The sequence below is a fragment of the Serpula lacrymans genome (assembly GCF_000218685.1).
Source record: "Serpula lacrymans var. lacrymans S7.9 unplaced genomic scaffold SERLAscaffold_19, whole genome shotgun sequence".
In the NCBI taxonomy this organism is placed as follows: Eukaryota; Fungi; Basidiomycota; class Agaricomycetes; order Boletales; family Serpulaceae; genus Serpula; species Serpula lacrymans.
The window spans coordinates 28,574-47,176 of record NW_006763308.1 but is presented as its reverse complement, the minus strand read 5'-3'; the positions used below and the strand labels follow the sequence as shown (position 1 = coordinate 47,176).

Here is an 18,603-nt window from a genome sequence, read left to right as displayed (position 1 = left end):
AACTCTATCCCCCGCTGAAAAGAACTACTAGATCTACGACAAAGAGTTATTAGCGGTAATGAGAGCTTTAAAAAAGTGGAAACACTTACTTTTGGGAAGCCCCCATACAATCCAAATCCTAACGGATCACAAGAACCCTGATGTACTGGCAAGAAGCCAGAAAACTCACACCGCGACAAAGAAGATGGCAGTTGGAACTGTCACAATACAACTATACCTTGGAGCATGTACCAGGAACCCACATGGTGGTACCCAACGCACTCTCAAGAAGACCTGATTTATATGTCGAAAACAAAGAAGACAACGATGACACACCAATGATACCAGCATCAGCATTCCTGTATCACACACAAACAATAAAAGACACAATAGAGTAAGCTATGCTCATGAACAATAACTATCCAGGAAGAACAAAGAAGGAAGATTGGAGCAAAGAAGAAGGACAGTTCTTCTATCAGAATAAATTATTAATTGATGAAGTAGAAGAACAAAAAACAATCATCAAAGATCACCACAATTCTCTGTCTACAGGACACCCAGGTAGGCTCAAAACCTACCAGTTAATCAAAAAGGCCTACTGGTGGCCAGGAATGATGAAACAAGTGGAAGAATATGTGAAAGGATGCACAACTTGTCAACAAGCGAAAGTCAACACACATCCCACCACCGTACCATTAATCCCAAACCAGATGCCAAAAACCACAGAACCGATGAAGTACCTATCCGTAGACTTCATAACTGGTTTACCAGAATCTTCAGGATACGATAGTATAATGGTCATGGTAGACCAAGGACTTAGTAAGGGGGTAATCCTCTCACCTTGTCATAAAACCATTGACGCGCTCAAAACCGCACGAATCTTTCACAATTCCATCTTCAAATGATTCAGATTGCACGATAAACTCATATCCGACAGGGGACCACAGTTCGCCTCTGAAGTATCCAAAGAACTCCACAAACTCCTGAACATTGAAACCGCACTCTCCTCTGCATATCATCCCCAGACGGATGGACAAACAGAATAATCCAATCAAGAACTGGAGATCTACCTCCGCATATCCTGCCAGAACCAACCACACAGCTGGGCAAAATACCTTACAACCGCCGAATTCTGTCACAACCAACGACCACACTCCACAAACAACCAATCACCATTCTACCTCCTCATGGGATATGAACCCCAAGGAATCCCAACTAGACACAGATCCACGGACATCCCATCAGTGGAAAAACAATTATCCGAATTGCTTAGGGCAAGGGAAAACATCCTAAAAGCACACAAACTTGCGAGAAGCAAGATGATGAAACAAAACAACAGAAAGTTTACGCAATTCTCCGAAGGACAAAAGGTGTGGTTAGAGAACACCAACCTACGAGAAAAAGCTAGCGAATACAAGAAGTTTAACATGAAACGCATTGGACCTTTTTGCATCCAAGAAAAGATTTCCCCGGTAAACTACTGACTATCCCTGCCTCCCCATTGGAGCATACACAATGTTTTCCACGCATCCCTTCTCACCCCGTATACGGAGACCAACACTCACGGCCCGAACTTTATCCGACCACCACCTGACCTTGTTAATGAAGAAGAAAAATACGGAGTAGAAAGTATTCTTAGACACAAACCCTGGAAACGCGGGCGCCGCTACCTGATCAAATGGTGCCATTACCCTCATTCCAAAAACTCATGGGAACCGGAAGAACACTTAACCAATGCTGCGGAGATACTGAAAGCCTATAAGAAGGACCACAAACTGCGCTGAAAGGGACAACCACAACCACTTCCACCAGTCCTCTAAACCCTTAAAAACACAAATATGTCCACTTCCAACTCCACCAGCTTCCCTATCACCACCTACTCAATACCTGGCAATGCTAACTTGCTAGCCGACGAATGAGTGACATTTGCCTGTGGGCAATGACACAACCAAGCCGATGTCACCAACGCCATAGAATTAATGTCAGCAAAGGACACCTATACCTATCTCTTTTACGAGACCAAAAAACGCTGCCCCCATGCGTATCATGCTCTTTCTTCCATGCATACCTTCCTTGCCATAGACCTCATAGCTGACGAACTCCTAAAAGCCATAGACTCAATATGTTTGTTGGAAAACGAGCATTCACAGCTCAACAGTCAGGACTCAAGTATCTCTTGGGCACTCCGGATGGAAAAGTTAGTTTTGGAATCTTTGGAACAACACTTGAGGATGAACTCCTCAAATGGGCAAACGGACACGGCAAGGGAATATTTGGAATCAAGCGGGAGGATATTGCTAAACGAAGCTCACACGCTGATAGAGCAAGATGGTTGCACGAGTACTCCTCCACCTGGTTTGTCCCGCCAGTCCCTATCATACCCCGAGGAGACCAGTGCTACCCCGGAGCCCACTTACCACATTGTCATCCGACAACCTCCGTCCACCCCGTCAGCAGAGGAATCCATTCCCACTGTCCCAACCAGCCCGATCTTGCAAGGATTGAACCCCTCCAGTCCCCGTTCCATTGGGTTGAACCCAAAACCGCCGATGTCCCAGTCACCTCCACCTCAACCAGTACCAAACGGCCTAACCCATCGTTGTCTGACGAACCAACAAGGAACCAGACGCAGCCAACAAGAAGTGATACTCCAGATCCCTGCCGCAAAAACTCCATCAAAACAGCAGTCTTGTACATCCGGGGGTCTGAAAGACAGTCCGCTTGGCGCAACGCACAGGTCTGAGCCTGGTTCGCCTTCCAACCCAATCAACGTAGACGACAATGCAGCCATGATTGATCAGTTGTATGCAGGAACGTACAACCTGGGAGATGATGATCCAACCACTCCCCAATCCGACACCTCCTCCAACACCCGAAAAAATTACCACGAAGGCATTCGTAACAACGCTCCATACTTCCAGAACTGCGGTTGGAGCGATCATTGCACATATTACTGTGAAGCCTATTATTGCCCCGACTGCAACCGTCGTGCACCGGGACATAGTTTCAATTGGTGTCCCATCTGTAGGGAGGACAAGGATAGGATTCTGATGGAAGGATTACATGGAGACGTCAGCTACAATGACGGTTACAATATCGACGGCAAAGGTACAGAGTTTCGGTGAAACTCAGAGCAAGTGAGGGGGTAATGTTACAATTTCTATTAGACATTTAAGGACTACTTATTTCTCTTTACTCATCGGTTATACCATCAGACCGATGACTCATTTCCTTCACGTATACTCCCGCTCTTCTCACATTTGTATTACCTATTATAGTACTTAGTCCTTAATGGACGGACCTGCCCTAGATAGGACCTAACTCCTATCACTGACTCTTTCCATTATAAATACACATGTAACAGTAGTAGTATTCTCCAATATGATTCTACGCAGTTTACGCTTATAAAGCTAGACCCCTAAGATCAAGACTTCTACTCAGAAGAAGACCAACTCTTGTTGGAAGAACTCAACTCTGAACCACATTCTCAAACTTGTCCTTGGATAAGTCTCTTTACAAACCTCGACAAACCCTCGGACTTTGTTAAGCACTTTGTGTGTAACATGTGATGTACCTGCTGACCACGTTGAGAGAGCATCACAATGATCCTGAACCACCTGTGCAATTGCGGCCACTTCCCACTCCTCAGGCAATGGATCAAGAATAGCACTGGTGGGGTTGTCAAAAAGACCCCAGTCAAAGTCAGGGATATTAGAAGGAGGTGGACTGGGAGGTGCCGGTTGGGCTTCATCGCATCCACCACCAGCTATCAAAGATGTCAGTAAGTTGCAAATGCCACTGTCTACTAATGCAACAGCTTGTGACACTGTGGGTTGGCTGATGCTTCATCATTGGCATTGTAGTCATCACATTGGCGTGTATATTCAGCTTGAGCTTGGTGGGAGAGAGACTGGAGATGTCAGGGTAGATGTCATGGGTTTTGAAGACGTCCATGGAGGTACAGGAGATAAAACAAAACAGTATGTAGATTAAGCTTGATATCGGACTGTGATTGGGTACTTTCTAGCATTGTGATGTTGGAGATTTTCTTGGACCCCAGGTCCAGACTTGGTTGCAAATCAAGAAAAAGCTCACTCATTTGCAACCTGGATCAGAGGCTAATCTTAAAGTCAAAAAACGGACTGAGCCTAATGCACAGATAGAGCTCAGTTTTTATTGCCATATAGATGGACGCTACATTGGCAAAACTTGTGCAGAGTGGCTATGAATGTCTGGCCATGTAAGATGCTGTGCTCCGCAGTGTTCAAAGTTCCAACCATAACCAAACAACCACTGTACTAAAACGGGTTTGGCCCAGGGTGATTTTCACGAGTCCTTGGTTACTTCAGGCTACCCCCAAACTAGGGCTTTGAGCTTGTTTATATTTGTATCAAACTCCTGGGAATTCCCATATACCTTGGGAGATCCCAAAAATGTCACATATCACATGGTGTCAGGGTCCTTTTGGAAGTCTCATGGCAGGATATTATTTATTGCAAAGCCAAAATACATGATAAATTATTAGTATCAAATGTGGTAGGACTATTATATTTGAATCACTTTGAATTCTGTATCTGAGGGCATTGCTATTATGATTTTGAATGAGTGGAGGATCCAAGACAAAACTAACTCAGGAAGTTGCTGAAACAGAGCATAGAAATATATACCTGCTGTCAATTATTCCCATTAGACTCTCATTAATAGATTTTTATTTCTGCCGATACTAAAATATCTTACATTGTATGTATCTACATGACATATACTACAACATTGGTATATCAAGTTGTTATTGAGAAACACCAATTCTGATATAACTCTTGCTGCATCTCGATGTCATGATATGATGCGAACTGATCTTCGTCACGTGCCCTCATCCTCCCTCATGCATCTCGGGCAATCTCGGACTTCTGCAACTTTTGTGATGTAAGAAGTTTGTTTTGAAGTCGTAAGAAGTGACATTCAAGAATTTGGGTGTCCTTATTCACACTTTTTTCATCTTAACCTTGGCACGAAAATAATCTTAATGCTTATTCAAATGGTTCCAAGCTGAGTTAAGATCTTTAAAGGAAATTGATGTTTTACTGATGTCATACCATACTGAGGCTTCAAGCGTTGGTCACTTCACGCTGTGATTCGCTTGAATCCAGCATGATCTGTTTGCCATTTCATAGACACTCTCCAATCACAGAGGCAACAATAATGATATAAAATGCAGTAGCCACTTTTAAATCGCAGATGCATCTAGGGGAAGGAAACCCACCCTGTTCCAGTATGACAACCACTTCTCCACATCCCGTAGCCCTAGTGGAGTTATGCTCGTATCCCTTAAAGTCGGCGACACCTGTATTGCTTGCTGGCAGGATGCTCTTGGCTCTAGAAAGTTGTCCGTCGAGGATCCATCTCCTCGATAAACAGAGTACTGAAAGAAAGCAAGTAATCTAAGAGCCGGAATGATTTTCCCTGACGTGTCTTGAAACAGTGACCGCTTTTCAAGAGACGACAGCCATCTCGAGTAAGGAATCAGTGGCAGATTCATAGCCAGCGCAATATGTTGCATCAACTCCGACCAACATATAGGGTGAGGATGAACTAGATGGAGTATGTGAGTCGATGAATCCATCATATCAATGATGGCTGGTGCGGCGATATCAACAGGAATCCAGTTGAGAATCTGTGGAAAGGGATCAGCACTCTAGGTAATTTTTTTGCGTCATAGAGAATTCATACGTCAGATCGGTCTGGCAGCGCCCCTAAAGTGATACTAGAGCGAATCATTGAAGGTACCCACTCCGTTACTTTCCAAAATCCATTTCGTCCCCCAGTGAGTTGTCCAATACGAACGATGACTGGCCGCAAGGCAGTAGATGCGGCTACTGCGGAAAGGACACGTTCGGCAACCCATTTACTCTCTATATATCCCGCACCAACCGAGATTCTTGGATCCTCTATCGGCGTCTCCTCGGTAGCATCTGACGACTTCAGGCCTGTCCATACGTTTAGCCTTTATCGTATTACTGAAAAAAGAGCTACTGACCACTGAGGACACCTATAGAACTTGTGAAGAGAAGGCGTGGTGGATTCACCAGAGGGGACTCCAGTGCAAAATTCGCTAGTTGTCGCACACCAAGAATAGCTTGCTCAAATGAAGACAAAGGCATATTAAAGTCGATGGGCCAGGCTAAGACATACATTAGATGTAAGCTGGAATATTAGGATATGCCTCCTCACCCGCATGAATAATATGTGTCACAGAGTTGGTGAGCTAGGAAAGTTGTCAATTTGAGACACGCGAAATAGCCGTAAGAACTTTACCTGATGATACAAGTCGGCAGGTAGCCCAAAATACATTTGATCTACTGTTCCCTCCAGAAAGGTCAAATTCTGCGCGCGTAAGAATGATGCATCAAAATCTCTAGCTTCAAAAGCGGCTATATGCCGCTGCAGCTGTGGCCTTGCAGAGACATCACGACGATTAAGGGCATAAATTTGGCTGACGTTTGGATACCGAAGAAGACGGTCAAGCACAGCAGCTCCTAAGGTACCAGAAGTTCCGGTAACGAGGATCACACGGCCTTGATTGGCCCCTGGTATAGACTTGCCTATATGAGCTGGGAAATGAGAAGTGTACTTTTTAAGCAGGTCCTCCATTTCTAAACATTTGGCCTCAATTGACTGCCGCCTATGCTCCAAAGGCGATGATGGAACTAATGTATTTTCTTCGATGCGTGCTTCCAGTTTCCGCAAGGTCATATCTGCAAGAAGCTGAGTCTGAGAGATGGAAATATGCGAACGAAGGGAAAAGGATAACGATGCCGCCGAGAGCGAATCTAGGCCATAGGTTGTCAACGGGACATTTGGCGAGAGATCTTCCGGAAGAACACCTAACAGGTCGCATATTATATGGTTTAACGATCCAGATTTCTCGGGGTTTGAAGCGCTTGCTACTGTGGGCCTGTCGTCCACGACAAGATGTTCGTAGGTGGGTGATGAACCCATATTTGTGCGAACATCAAGCCAATTGAAATCGGGTATATATAACCAGAAAGGCCCGTCAATCAGTTTCAAGATGCCATCTTCAATACACTGTAACAGCTCTGAAAGAGAGTATATATTGAGCACAGTATAGCAATATATCGTCTATTCTGACCTTGAGAGGACATTCCCCAGCTAGTCAAATGCTTGATGCGGGCCGCGTGAAAGCTTTCACCTGCCCCAGTGGCAGTGAAGCTATCGGTGACCGCAGGAGTGACAATAGAAAATGCGTTCTTGTAGGGCTTTGCTAAGCCATCCAAAATAACGTTTGCACTATCGGATGTGTCCTTAGTTTCTAAGGATATGATGTGAGCGTGAAAGTCTAGCTCACCTGGCATAATTTGTTTGCCCGGCATTTCCAAAAAACCCTGAGATCGAAGAGAAAGAAATGAAAAATTCCAGAGATGCGACATCAATTATATTGCTGATAATTTCAAATGCTGTGATTTTAGCTGGGAATGGTTCCTCAAATTTCTCCGAAGTCATGGATGAGAACATCCCATCACTTAACACAACTGAGAGAAGCATGCACCCTCCCAGTGGTTTCGAAATTGAGTCAACCAGAATAGTCATGGCCTCGAGCGAAGCAGCATCAACAGTCTCTGTTTGGATAACGAGATCTTTCAAGCCATCCAAGTACTGTAGCAACCTTCGTGCCATAGTATCTCCTCTCCGGAGTAAACCATTACGCCCAGAGCGTGAAGTCAAAATGATATGGCGAGCGCCATTCTTGTATCCTTGTATGTCAGTGCTTTCCTCCTTGAACAGAAGACAAGACGCACCTGATACATCCATTGCGCAATTTGAAGCCCCAAACTACCCATTCCACCGATCAAAATATAAACTTTGTGGCGATTAAACAGGCCAACTCGAGAGGGTATCAGATCACCGGTTTTCACAGTTATCATGTCTTCCAGCGACGTAAACGGTCCCTTACAATCTTCAGTGCCAAGGATACGTAAAGCCAAGCGTATAGAGTGCCCAATCACCCATGGTTCTCTGTTAAGAATCGAAGAAAGACCTGTCTCCGGATCATTCCAGCGAAAGATTTTACCATAGCTTGATAATGCACGGGATAGCATATTGGTGTTAATGGAATCTTGATAGCCAGACAAAATAAGGCAAAACCGACGATGAGAAAGTGAGCCTATATCATAACTGGTGGCCCTTTGAGGAAGGGAAGATACTCGGAACCCGCGCTTTGTGCACAGTTTCACGAGCTGCTCGCCGACAGGATGATCCCCGTGTGTAATGAGAATCTCCCCTGAAATAAGATGCGGGTTTTCGAAACACCCAGGCCCCAAGGCGATCACGGCGATAGCCAGAGTTAAAGTAGATGGTCCTGAACAATCACCGGGCAGAACATTGGGAATATGAAGGAGGCTCAAAGGGTGAGAAACTATGGCATTTGTTAATGGACCGGCGTGAATACCTGCCACCAAAGTATCGGTGTCCATCGAACGACCAAAGAAACTCCAAAGCTCGCCATCTTGGAGACCAACAGCATGGACTAAAATCCGGACATGGTCATCATCTGCGAATGGAGGAGATACGCGCACTATTTTAGAATCTTCTAGAGACCAAGAATCGCGCGGATGGAATGGAAGCAAGCGAGTCGGAGGTGAGGAAAGAGCTATCCTGGAAACATGTACCAAGCCTGATGCATCAACTTTTAACTCCTTTTCTACATTAGACATGGCAGAGAGTGTAAGGACTGCTTGCTGCATTTCCGCAAGTGACCAGCTGGAATCGAACACTACTGTATGGATAGACCATGCAAGATATTCGCGCCTCAGGGCCCTGGTAAAACCAACTGCCCCGTCTCCGTCAGGTCCGTCAGCTGCTACTATCCAAAATGACGTCGGTTCAAATGGCCTATATCCGGCTATTTTGGTCTGCAATTCCATTTCTTGTCCACGAGCGTATCGAAGTATGCCATGATGGATATCGGATGTTGTAGGCGTGCCTTTACACAGCGTCAAAGATATGTCTGTGGGTACGTACAAAAAGTCAAAACGCCGGGTTATGCTTGCACGAGAATATTGTCCATGAAGAGCCACCTGAAAAGATTCGATAGTGCAAAGGCAGTTTCCATTTTCATCGGCGATTGTCAGATCAAAGGTCAAGGATCCTATAACGTTTGTCAGCTTGCCATTATTCTAGCGTGATTTAATTTTAGACTCGCCTGGCAGCCATTTTCTAAATATAGCATGAGTGTAGATCAAGCGCGGGAAAGGCCGTTCCGTAAGTGTGTCATGCACAACCATATTTTTCAGCTTTGATGGTAAGTAATACAGATTTTTGTCTGTACATCCCGTGAAGAGTGGATGGACAAGGACGTGGATAGCTGCATCCAAAACGACCGGATGAAAACAATAATTCTCAGTGCTATGCATGGTTGCTAGGTGAGTGATTTCTTTTAATGGCAATGAGTATTAACTCACCCTGGTAGACTCCCGTCCAAGCCCTGGACCTGAACTAATACCTCATCGTAGGAAATTCCGCGATAAAACTTCGTTATCCTTTGGTATGCAGGGCCATATTGCGCAAAACTCTTGAACGCATCGTAGAATCCTATAAACCATTAAAGAGAATGATCGAGCGACTGCCAGCACACTTGCCTACCTGATGTATCGATCTCATTGCAACGACTACGTATAGAATCCAAGTCTATAGCACATACGGGTCCTTTCGGTGTCTGACGAGACATATATCCTTCCGCGTGTAAGCGATCAAACTACGCATCAAAAAGCGTTAGTGATCACCATTTGCAATTGAATTTAAATTTCCTTACGCGAGGAGGACATGTTTGCGAATTGATGTTTGAAGATGAGGTAACAGTCCAGTGTGGGCCGTCGAGGTTCACACAAACAGGTGTAGGAGTGTCTCCAGATAAAGATAACATAAATGTAAAATCGACGTTCCACAAATGTTTGGCTCCAAACTCTAATGCCTGTAAATTGTGTTGCGGAGCATTCGTCATGATAAGGAGGCTCAGATAATTGATAGTACATACCATTTCCAAATAACCCGCAGCAGGCATGATAGGCTCACCTTTGATGATATGCTGTGCCAACTGAGGATGAGTTATCGAGTTGATCCGAAGTTGAGGGTAATTGAGTGGTCCATTCCTTGGTTGGCGAGCTTTCATCACCGCGACAGAGGGGATAGATAGTAGTACCTTTCTCGAAGCAAATGGATATGCAGGCAGGTGGCCGATTTCCCCATCCACAGAGCCAGTTAGCACATCGAAATCAACACAATTATGTCCAGCGACCACCAGCCTCCCGAGTGCATCGAGAAAAGTAGAAATTTCTGTTTCATCCGACCCTGCTTTTGGGCGACGAAGGGGGCAGACGATAGTAGCTTGGCCACTATTAAGATCATCCAAATAGCTGGCCAAAACTGGATGAGGGCTGATCTCCACGAATGATGCTACGCCCTGGTGAATGAGTAATGACTGTATTGCTTCCGCAAAGAGGACGGGGCCTCGAGAGCTGTTCCAGAAATACTCCGCAGTAAAAGGAGTTCGGAATGATTGTCCAGTTCCGGTCGAATAAACTGGAATGGAAGGTGGTTGAACGGAATACCGGTCAAAAATATCCTGAACTCTTCGCTCGTAATCACTACGACAAATGTCCATCATCGAGCTATGAACGGGAACATTCGTGCGAAGTCGTCGTGCAAAAATGCCAGCAGCTTGGGCCTTCGCAACTACTACCTCGATAGAATTGGAGGATCCGGATATGGTGACAGCTGTTGGAGCATTGAAACATGCTATGTCAAGGTTTACACCAGCATCATCGATCAACTGTTGTACCTGTTTAGCGGAACAGGAAATTGCTGCCATTGTACCACCCTTATTCTCCAAGATAGACATGGACCGCCCACGCGCTATTGCAAGCTCAACGGCCATTGTTTTACAAGCCGCGCCAGAGGCGTAGAGCACCGCTGTTTCCCCAGCAGAGTGACCTAGAACAATGTCCGGTCTAGTACCTAAGCTAACCAAAGTGTCAAAAAGAGCTATTTGGATGATGGTAAGAGCTGGGAGGGTTATAGCGATGGGCCATGGTTCATCCAGTCTTTCCGGTGATTCGACTTCGCTAAATAGTCCTGTCTTCTCAATGAGGGATTCACCACATACACTTCTGTATATACCATCCATTTCAATCACGCTAGAACGAAAAACGCAGCAGGTCCTAAACATATCACGTCCCACTAAGCAAACAATGTATCTCAATGCTGGGTATAACTTAGGCATTATTATAAGGCACTCACTATTAAAATGCTGGGGTCCCTGGCCTGAAAATACAAAAACCAGTGCTCTGTTACGGGAATGGGCCATGAAAGGCTCAGAGAATCGCTGCATTCGACCCTTCGAGTACAAGGCATACGACCTCCAGGGCATTGATCTCGATCTGCGGCCATATGTTAGCGAAATGAACCGGGGGTCAACGTGGCTGATAGAATCTTTGGTATTTTCTGCAACAGACGCCACGGAACGAGGGGATAAAGCTCCAAAAATGAATAAATAAGGTATGCCGAAAGGGTTGGCGAGCCAAAACGACTTTAATATTCTGCGATTTGGAGGCGACTCGACGACACAGTGACCGTTGGCACCGCCTATGCCAGAACTTGACATTGCTATAAGAGAGCGACCGGAGGGGGAATGGCAAGGCAAAGGGACTGGGATGGTGGGTACTTCCAGAAGATACTCTTTCCACCTTATAGCTGGATTTGGGGTCCGCAAATTTACGTTCGGTGGTATCATTCCAGACTTGAACATGGCGCAGACTTTACACAACGATGCTAAGAATGCCGCAATTTCTAGATGCCTAAGTTGAGGAGCTGATCTCAGTAGTCAACGTGAGACTCAAAATTCTATACAAACCCAATATTTCCTTTTACACTCCCGATGAGGGTTTTGTGACCTCGTTTGAATGATTCGCCTACCCAATTGGCTTCTGTGGGATCCCCTGATGCAGTACCTACAAGATTGCTATTAAGATACAGCAAAGCAATGTGAGCTGTGACTGCTCTGTTACTTACCTGTCGCATGTAATTCTACAAAATCAACTTCCTGCGGTTTCCTCTTCGCTTGATTAAATGCTCTTTGCATTGCATCTCTCTGTGCCACTGCAACAGGAGAGTTGGCAGGAGCCATAGATCCAGAAGAATTGATACCTGTTCCCAATATCTGCGAAGACAATGTTATTTTGTGATCTCATAAGATTCACAGGTAAACTCACTGTTGCATACACGTTGTCGTGCTGTCGTAAAGCAACATCAAGTGGTTTCAGAACAACAACAACGGCTCCTTCACCGCGAGAAAATCTGCCCAAGTCGATTTAGATTATGCGATGATAAATGGAAAGAAATTCACCCATCCGCTGAAGCATCAAATGGTTTGCATATGCCGTCGGGGGAGAGTATGCCACCTTGGCTGTAAGCAAGCCAATCAATGAATCTATATAAACACACCACACTCTGAGTACCTGTACTGTAATCGTGCTATAGTACTCACCTATAGTTTACTTGGCAACCTCCGACTACGGCAGCTTCACATTCACCATTTCTCAACCCCTGGACTGCGAGATGTAATGCCGAGAGGCTAGAACTACACGCAGTGTCAATAGGAATAGACGGCCCGCGTAGGTCTAAGTGGTACGACACGCGGTTGGCAATCATAGATGGGGAATACGATAGCGAGCCTCGTGCTTCCGCTTCCTCCTGCAGTCATCGCGAAAAAAAAAAATCAATCCTACTAACTGAATCGCACGGGGAAAAAAACACAGACCTCGCCAGATAACATCCATAAGTCGTGGGCGACTCCAGCCATATATGAACCCACGTTTTTACCACGGTAATCAATACCTGAATCCAAGAGTGCAAGAAATGTGAGTTCAATCAATTTTCTGGCGCTAATGTTCATCAGCCTTGCGTCTTTCTTGCTTATTCCAAACTCTATATAGTCAAAATTATCAAGGTCTTTCAGAAATGCCCCCTTTTCGGTGATAACTTCGCCAACACCAGGCCCATGGACGCTTCGAAGAATGTCAATCTTATTTTAATAAAGATTAACAACAATGCATGAACTTACGCGTCAACATTGAACCTTTCGGAGGGAATTTTTTCATATGCTTGGCCACGCTCCATTAGGAAGTCAAAGAAATTCTGGTAATCAAGATTTTGGGCATTTTGAGGCCCTCCTGGCAAGCAAGCCGAAATTCCAACCTGCTCAAACGTATCGTGTTAGATATATTGACAAGATAGTTAAAAACGGAACTTTACCACAGCAATAGGCTTCGGCGTAATCGGTGTGGAATCCATTAGCCTGGTTATTTCAGAGACGATGACTGGATGCATGATTCATCTGAGTGGTCTTTATACCTTTTCACCCCGGGAGAGTTGATAACTAACATGAAGGGGATTTCGGATCATTCATGATTTGTCCTTGATGATGAGATCGCAGTGCAGCATCAGCATCAGTACAATATGGGCATCTTCGGCGCAGTAAGAGTTTCCTTTACAAAAATCAGTGATCGATTGCTGTCATGATTCAAATTATCTGGGCTTTAATAAAAGTTTCGTCTCCGTTTTCGTCTCCATTTTTCTTGAGACTACGGCTTAAAGCAGTCAGAGTCAAAATCTCGAATACTCTAGAACGGCACCTATATGACATCGCGACGGATACCTTGAAAGTCAATTGGCGCCCATCTACAGCCAGAATGACTAAGATATAGTATATCTAATAAGGTCAGTCGATTGCGAGTGTTCCAACGGCTCATCAGCGAAATTTGAACTTGAATGATGGCGAACGAGAGAAGTATTACTCTGTTCTGATGATGAATACTCTTGCATCCGGCGTGCGTTGTAGCTGCAGGGTCCGTACTCTGAGATCTTCACACACTTATTGAGGAAGCCCTGTATGGCAGATTGCAACAATGAAGCCCAACTTCTGGGTCAATGATGGTGGAGCTGTTCCTGCGTACTAAGAACGGCACTGGAATTCTGGATTGCGGTATAATAATAAGATGCCTAGTTTTGACGGGAGCTGCCAGCTACCGATGGTAACCACTCAGCGCTCAGCGCTCATCAGTCAATTTCAGACAGGATGAGGGTATCAGAATGCTGCCAGCGCCGCCGCATCAGTAAAACATGACAGACCCAGAATTTCAGACGGACCAACTCCCAGTCTCCTAATTGCCCTCTATTCCGAGAGAGATTTATCCTAGTGGTGTGTGAGATGATATATGGCTCATGACCGAGGGGTACGCAACATCAGAAAAACAGACAGAACACGAAAACGCATTTCCATGCAAGTCATCTTCATCATCACCATTCCTGGCCCAGAATTGGTTGGGACAGGTATGGCTGAGGAAAAGTGTCCCGCCTGTTTTTGCAGAGCTCTCCGGCCCGGCTTAAATCACGTGATGTTGATGCTATCTTACTGGCGTTTTTCTCCCCCTAAATTCGGTCTACAACTGTACCACCATTACTATCGTTGGACAAATGTTGCAATCCGGACCCTTTATGCTCTTGGGCCTCTACAGGCTCAATAATCGTTGTACAACCCCCTAAAAATTTGTCAGAGGTAGAATAGAATGTAACAAACCATAATGTAAAAGAATTTTGTGAATATCTTACCTGTAGCAATAACAACAGACCTGACACTATGGTCTTGACCTCCAAAAGTGCAAAATTTGAGGTAAAGAGGGCTAAATCGGGGCAGATCGTGTGCTGCGAAAGTCACAAAAGTTTCTCAAAAACATCAACAGGTAAACCCCTACAATGCCATGTGCTTACCGAGTTGATCAAAGCCTTGAGGCACCTGCAGATGGAGGAACAAGAAGAAATCGTGACTTCAAGACCCAAACAGGTAATCACACATCAAGATAATCATTGAAGCTCCGCTTTGGCAGGCTCGGTGTCACACACAATGATTGTTTGGTGGTCTCTCATCAAGCCCACTCCTCTCAGGCTCACCGTCGTCAATTATCTTGCCGCCAATGCCCCCCATTTGAAACAAACGGCAACTTCACCGGGCCTTGCCTTCCCACTGTCACTCACCTTCTCGCCAACAGCGCAACATTGAGGAAGACCTCGAGAAACGCATACAAGCTGCATGTGAGGCAACAAACAATGTTACGATAACACAATTTCCGGACATTTCCCTTCCTTTCATTCTCCGCTTTAACTTTATACTTTAGCTTTCACACATGGTGCCACGCGGCATTTCCCCTTTCTTGCGCCGCATTGCCTTTCTCTTATTTTAGACTCAACTCTCTCACGCAGTGGAGCTGGCCATACGGGCTAGGCCCTATGACATCATCAGCCACTGCCTCCATCAACTGTATAGTACACATGTACAAACAAACCTGTAGTAGTATATATACCCCAATAGATCCAGGAGACTCCTCAGCGAGTCCTCCTGTTGTATACCAACTAACTCACTGCAGCCCCAGGGGTACCCACTCCCCATCTTCCATTATCCTCTATAGTGTGTTCTGAGTGCGCCAGAGTAATTCACTCTTGGTTGTTACAAACAATGGGATTGCCAAAAACCTCAAGGCAGCCTGTCGGGACTCGGGCATCTTGAAGCACTACTACACGGCCCTCAGGAGGTTCAAGGGGAAGTCTGTTCCGTTCAATAAGGCTCATGTCCAACGCCGACATCTGAATCCTGCACAAGATGAAGTGTTACTGGAGTGGATTACATTTTTAGGTAATACTGGACGCCCCCTCTGCAAGCAAACAATATCACCATATGTCTACGACATGTGTGCCAAGTATCCTTTAGAGAAATGGGTTCGACGTTTCCTCAAGAAACACGAGGATCAGATTGCCTCACGTCGCCCTTCAACTATTGATCCCATGCGGGCTTAAGCCTTCAACCGCAACATTGTCCAGGATTTTTTTGAGAAGCTTGACAAGGTCTTGAAGGAGAATGAGATTCCATGGGAGAACGTGTATAATATGGATGAAAAGGGGATCCAGCTTGGAGGCGGTCGAAAGTCAAATGGCCACCATTTTTTCTTCTCTCGTGATGGCCGACAAAACTACAAGATCCATGGCGGTACCCTGGAGCTTGTAACAGTAATAGAATGTATTTCTGCAGTCAGTAGCAGCATCCCCCCTAAATTTATCTTTGCAGGAATGACAGTTGATCCAGAATCATGCGATGTTCACCCCAACATTTTGTGAGTTTGTCAATTTTTATATTTGATCTTCCACTAACAAATTTCAAGCTTAACTACATCAGAAAATGGATGGAGTAACGACTTCCTTTGCACTGAGTGGTTTCGAAAAACATTTATTCCACAGACACGCGCTCAAAACCAAACTGGCAAGCCCATCCTCCTCATCTGCGACGGCCATGGGTCTCACATGACTGTGAACATGATTGAGCTCACGGTGGAGAATCAAATCCACCTGCTTTGTCTTCCTCCGCACACCACCCACCGCCTCCAACCTCTCGATGTTGGTGTATTTGGTCCCATGTAAAAGGCTTGGTACAAGCACTGCGAGTTGTACATGGCAAGGACAGGCGAAGGAATTTGTCGACACCATGTTGTCAAAGAATACTGGGAGGCACACAAAGGAGTATTTGTAACTAATACCATTTTACAAGCATGGCGCAAAAGTGCACTCTGTCCCCTCAATCCTGGTTTATTCACTGCGGCTGACTATGCACCGAGTGTTTCAACTTCGACAGCCAACTATGCCCCACTGTCATACCCGGATACTTTCCCTGATGGCTGGATGGATGGTGCCTCATCGGATGACCCAGATTATGCTCCCAATGATGCAGCTCTGAGCCCAGACTCAGATGTAAGTTCTGAGGGAGCAGGGGATTCTGATGATGGGTCAGACTCCAGTGTCAGCGAGGATGAGGGTGAGGACAGCAACGTCAATGTGGGCAGCAGGGACACTAATATTGCCAGTGGAGGGAGCACTGACACCAGCACCAGCACCAACAACTCCTCAACAGATGTAAGGACCTGGCTCCATGCAAGCCGAGGCGCTCTGCCTGTAGAGGAGCGTTCAATTGCACCTACTCGGTCACGAGCGCCCTCATGGCGCAGCACTAGCACATCTTTCCCCTCCTCTCGTTCCAGTTCACGTGCAAGCACCCCGGGGTCTGGTTCACGTGCAAGTACTCCAGGGCCCATGTTAGTCAAGCTGCACCCCACGTCCCTGCTCATGGAAAAGTCAAAGAGGAACCTCGTTGCAACAATCCACAAGCTTCAAGTAGAGCGTGATGAGGCGAGATGGGAACGGGACACTATGCAGGGGCATAGTATCTTTATGATGCACAAGTTTGAGCATGTGAAGGATAGGTTAAAATTTGGTGAAGGGCTGGGGGAAACGAAGGAAGGGGTTACAGGTGCATGGTGAGCTCTTGACAAGCGCAGAGTCGCGTGCCAGGCATATTGCTGAGGAGGAGGCTTGCAAGGAAAAGGAATGGAAAGCAGCAGAAGCAAAGGCAAAGAAGGATGCAAAGGCGGCTGAGCACCAGGTGCAAATGAGCTTGCTGGATGGGACTGAGGTTTTCAACGGAGCGCTCAGTGGCAAGGCAAAGCTGGACCTCCAGCTCATTGCCACAGCGCTTAATCTGAGTGCTGATGGCAAGAAGCAGGAGGTCTTGGATTGCATCAAGACACATTTTCAAGAAAATCCTGACCTGGAGACTAACAGCCGCTTTTCAGGCTTATTTGGGGCTCGTACACGGAGACAAGCACTGGCCCCCAATGGGCCCCAAGGCATTACTCCCCCTCCGCCCCCCTCCACCTCCTCACTACTATCTGACAACTTATCCTTGCATGTCAACCCCTCTCAAGCGGGGCCAAGTTTGTATCATCACAGCCATATCTATGCATCATCCCCTGAGCCTCCCAGTCAAATGTTGTATCTCCCAGGTCCTGCATTTCTCACTGATCATCATGCAATGCCACCATTCTCTCCCTTTCATTCATCTAACTCGAGTTACTATCAAAACTCGTCATATTTTATACCTACAAACTTTACATATGGTCATAACAGCATGTCTGATAATTAGCTAAATACAATTTTTGCTGGCTTCATTTCCTTGCACTCAACATTGGAAACTTGCACCCACACCCGCATCTGAACTTGTCATTTTTTTTGATGGTTTGGCTGAACATTTCTGACAAGCTCCGCTTGCTTCTGTCAAACGTGCCGTGCGTGACCAAGCATGATGAATAATTGCAAGACTGGTCCAAAACCTACCTTGTTGTTTTGGTTTTGTTCCGCTGCAACAAGGTGTCTGATTCACATTTTTATTTCTATACAGGGACCTAGAGAACTCAAAATAGCAAGTACTGGTGGTCTTCCAAAGACTCTAGCTCCACTCACTGGTGAACAATTTCACTCCTCGCAAAAACGAGTGCAACATCTGTCCAACAATAGTATGTCGTTTCACACCAAGCATAACTAACATTTGTCACACCCAAAATTGATGAAAAAGTCTGAAAGTAGTTAAGTTAAAATATTTGATTGTGGGGGAAAAGGGGGCACATATTTTAGCGGGGGGGGGGGTTTTTTTTTTTTCTATTTTTTTTTTTTTTTTTA

General features: G+C 45.6%; 5 protein-coding genes across 5 annotated transcripts; 2 read left to right on the top strand and 3 right to left on the bottom strand.

Annotated features, from left to right (window-relative positions):
* Positions 1-2,137: 2,137 nt before the first annotated feature.
* On the bottom strand, positions 2,138-2,331 carry SERLADRAFT_403478 (uncharacterized protein; the record flags this gene model as incomplete). Its single annotated transcript, XM_007324320.1, has 1 exon — positions 2,138-2,331. A coding segment is annotated over one exon (194 nt), but the record flags the coding sequence as incomplete, so codon positions are not given.
* A 1,085-nt stretch (positions 2,332-3,416) lies between these two features.
* On the bottom strand, positions 3,417-3,933 carry SERLADRAFT_443695 (uncharacterized protein; the record flags this gene model as incomplete). The annotated part of the gene is made up of 2 exons (XM_007324319.1): positions 3,417-3,745; positions 3,795-3,933. 2 exons carry the CDS (start codon positions 3,931-3,933, stop codon positions 3,417-3,419), a joined length of 468 nt encoding a protein of 155 aa, XP_007324381.1.
* Positions 3,934-5,203: 1,270 nt separating this feature from the next.
* pks3 (putative polyketide synthase) lies at positions 5,204-13,377 on the bottom strand (the record flags this gene model as incomplete). Its single annotated transcript, XM_007324318.1, has 22 exons — positions 5,204-5,650; positions 5,707-5,963; positions 6,014-6,157; positions 6,208-6,241; positions 6,292-7,073; positions 7,127-7,284; positions 7,343-7,740; positions 7,794-9,001; positions 9,323-9,399; positions 9,456-9,585; positions 9,637-9,748; positions 9,806-9,964; positions 10,028-11,229; positions 11,290-11,846; positions 11,903-11,999; positions 12,061-12,208; positions 12,261-12,345; positions 12,395-12,478; positions 12,536-12,741; positions 12,809-13,055; positions 13,112-13,245; positions 13,303-13,377. The coding sequence occupies 22 exons, from the start codon at positions 13,375-13,377 to the stop codon at positions 5,204-5,206; spliced, it is 6,741 nt and encodes a 2,246-aa protein (XP_007324380.1).
* A 2,538-nt stretch (positions 13,378-15,915) lies between these two features.
* SERLADRAFT_353126 (uncharacterized protein) lies at positions 15,916-16,515 on the top strand (the record flags this gene model as incomplete). The annotated part of the gene is made up of 2 exons (XM_007324317.1): positions 15,916-16,211; positions 16,260-16,515. Coding segments are annotated over 2 exons (552 nt in total), but the record flags the coding sequence as incomplete, so codon positions are not given.
* Positions 16,516-16,545: 30 nt separating this feature from the next.
* SERLADRAFT_443693 (uncharacterized protein) lies at positions 16,546-18,070 on the top strand (the record flags this gene model as incomplete). The annotated part of the gene is made up of 2 exons (XM_007324316.1): positions 16,546-17,362; positions 17,427-18,070. The coding sequence occupies 2 exons, from the start codon at positions 16,546-16,548 to the stop codon at positions 18,068-18,070; spliced, it is 1,461 nt and encodes a 486-aa protein (XP_007324378.1).
* Between the last annotated feature and the right edge of the window lie 533 nt (positions 18,071-18,603).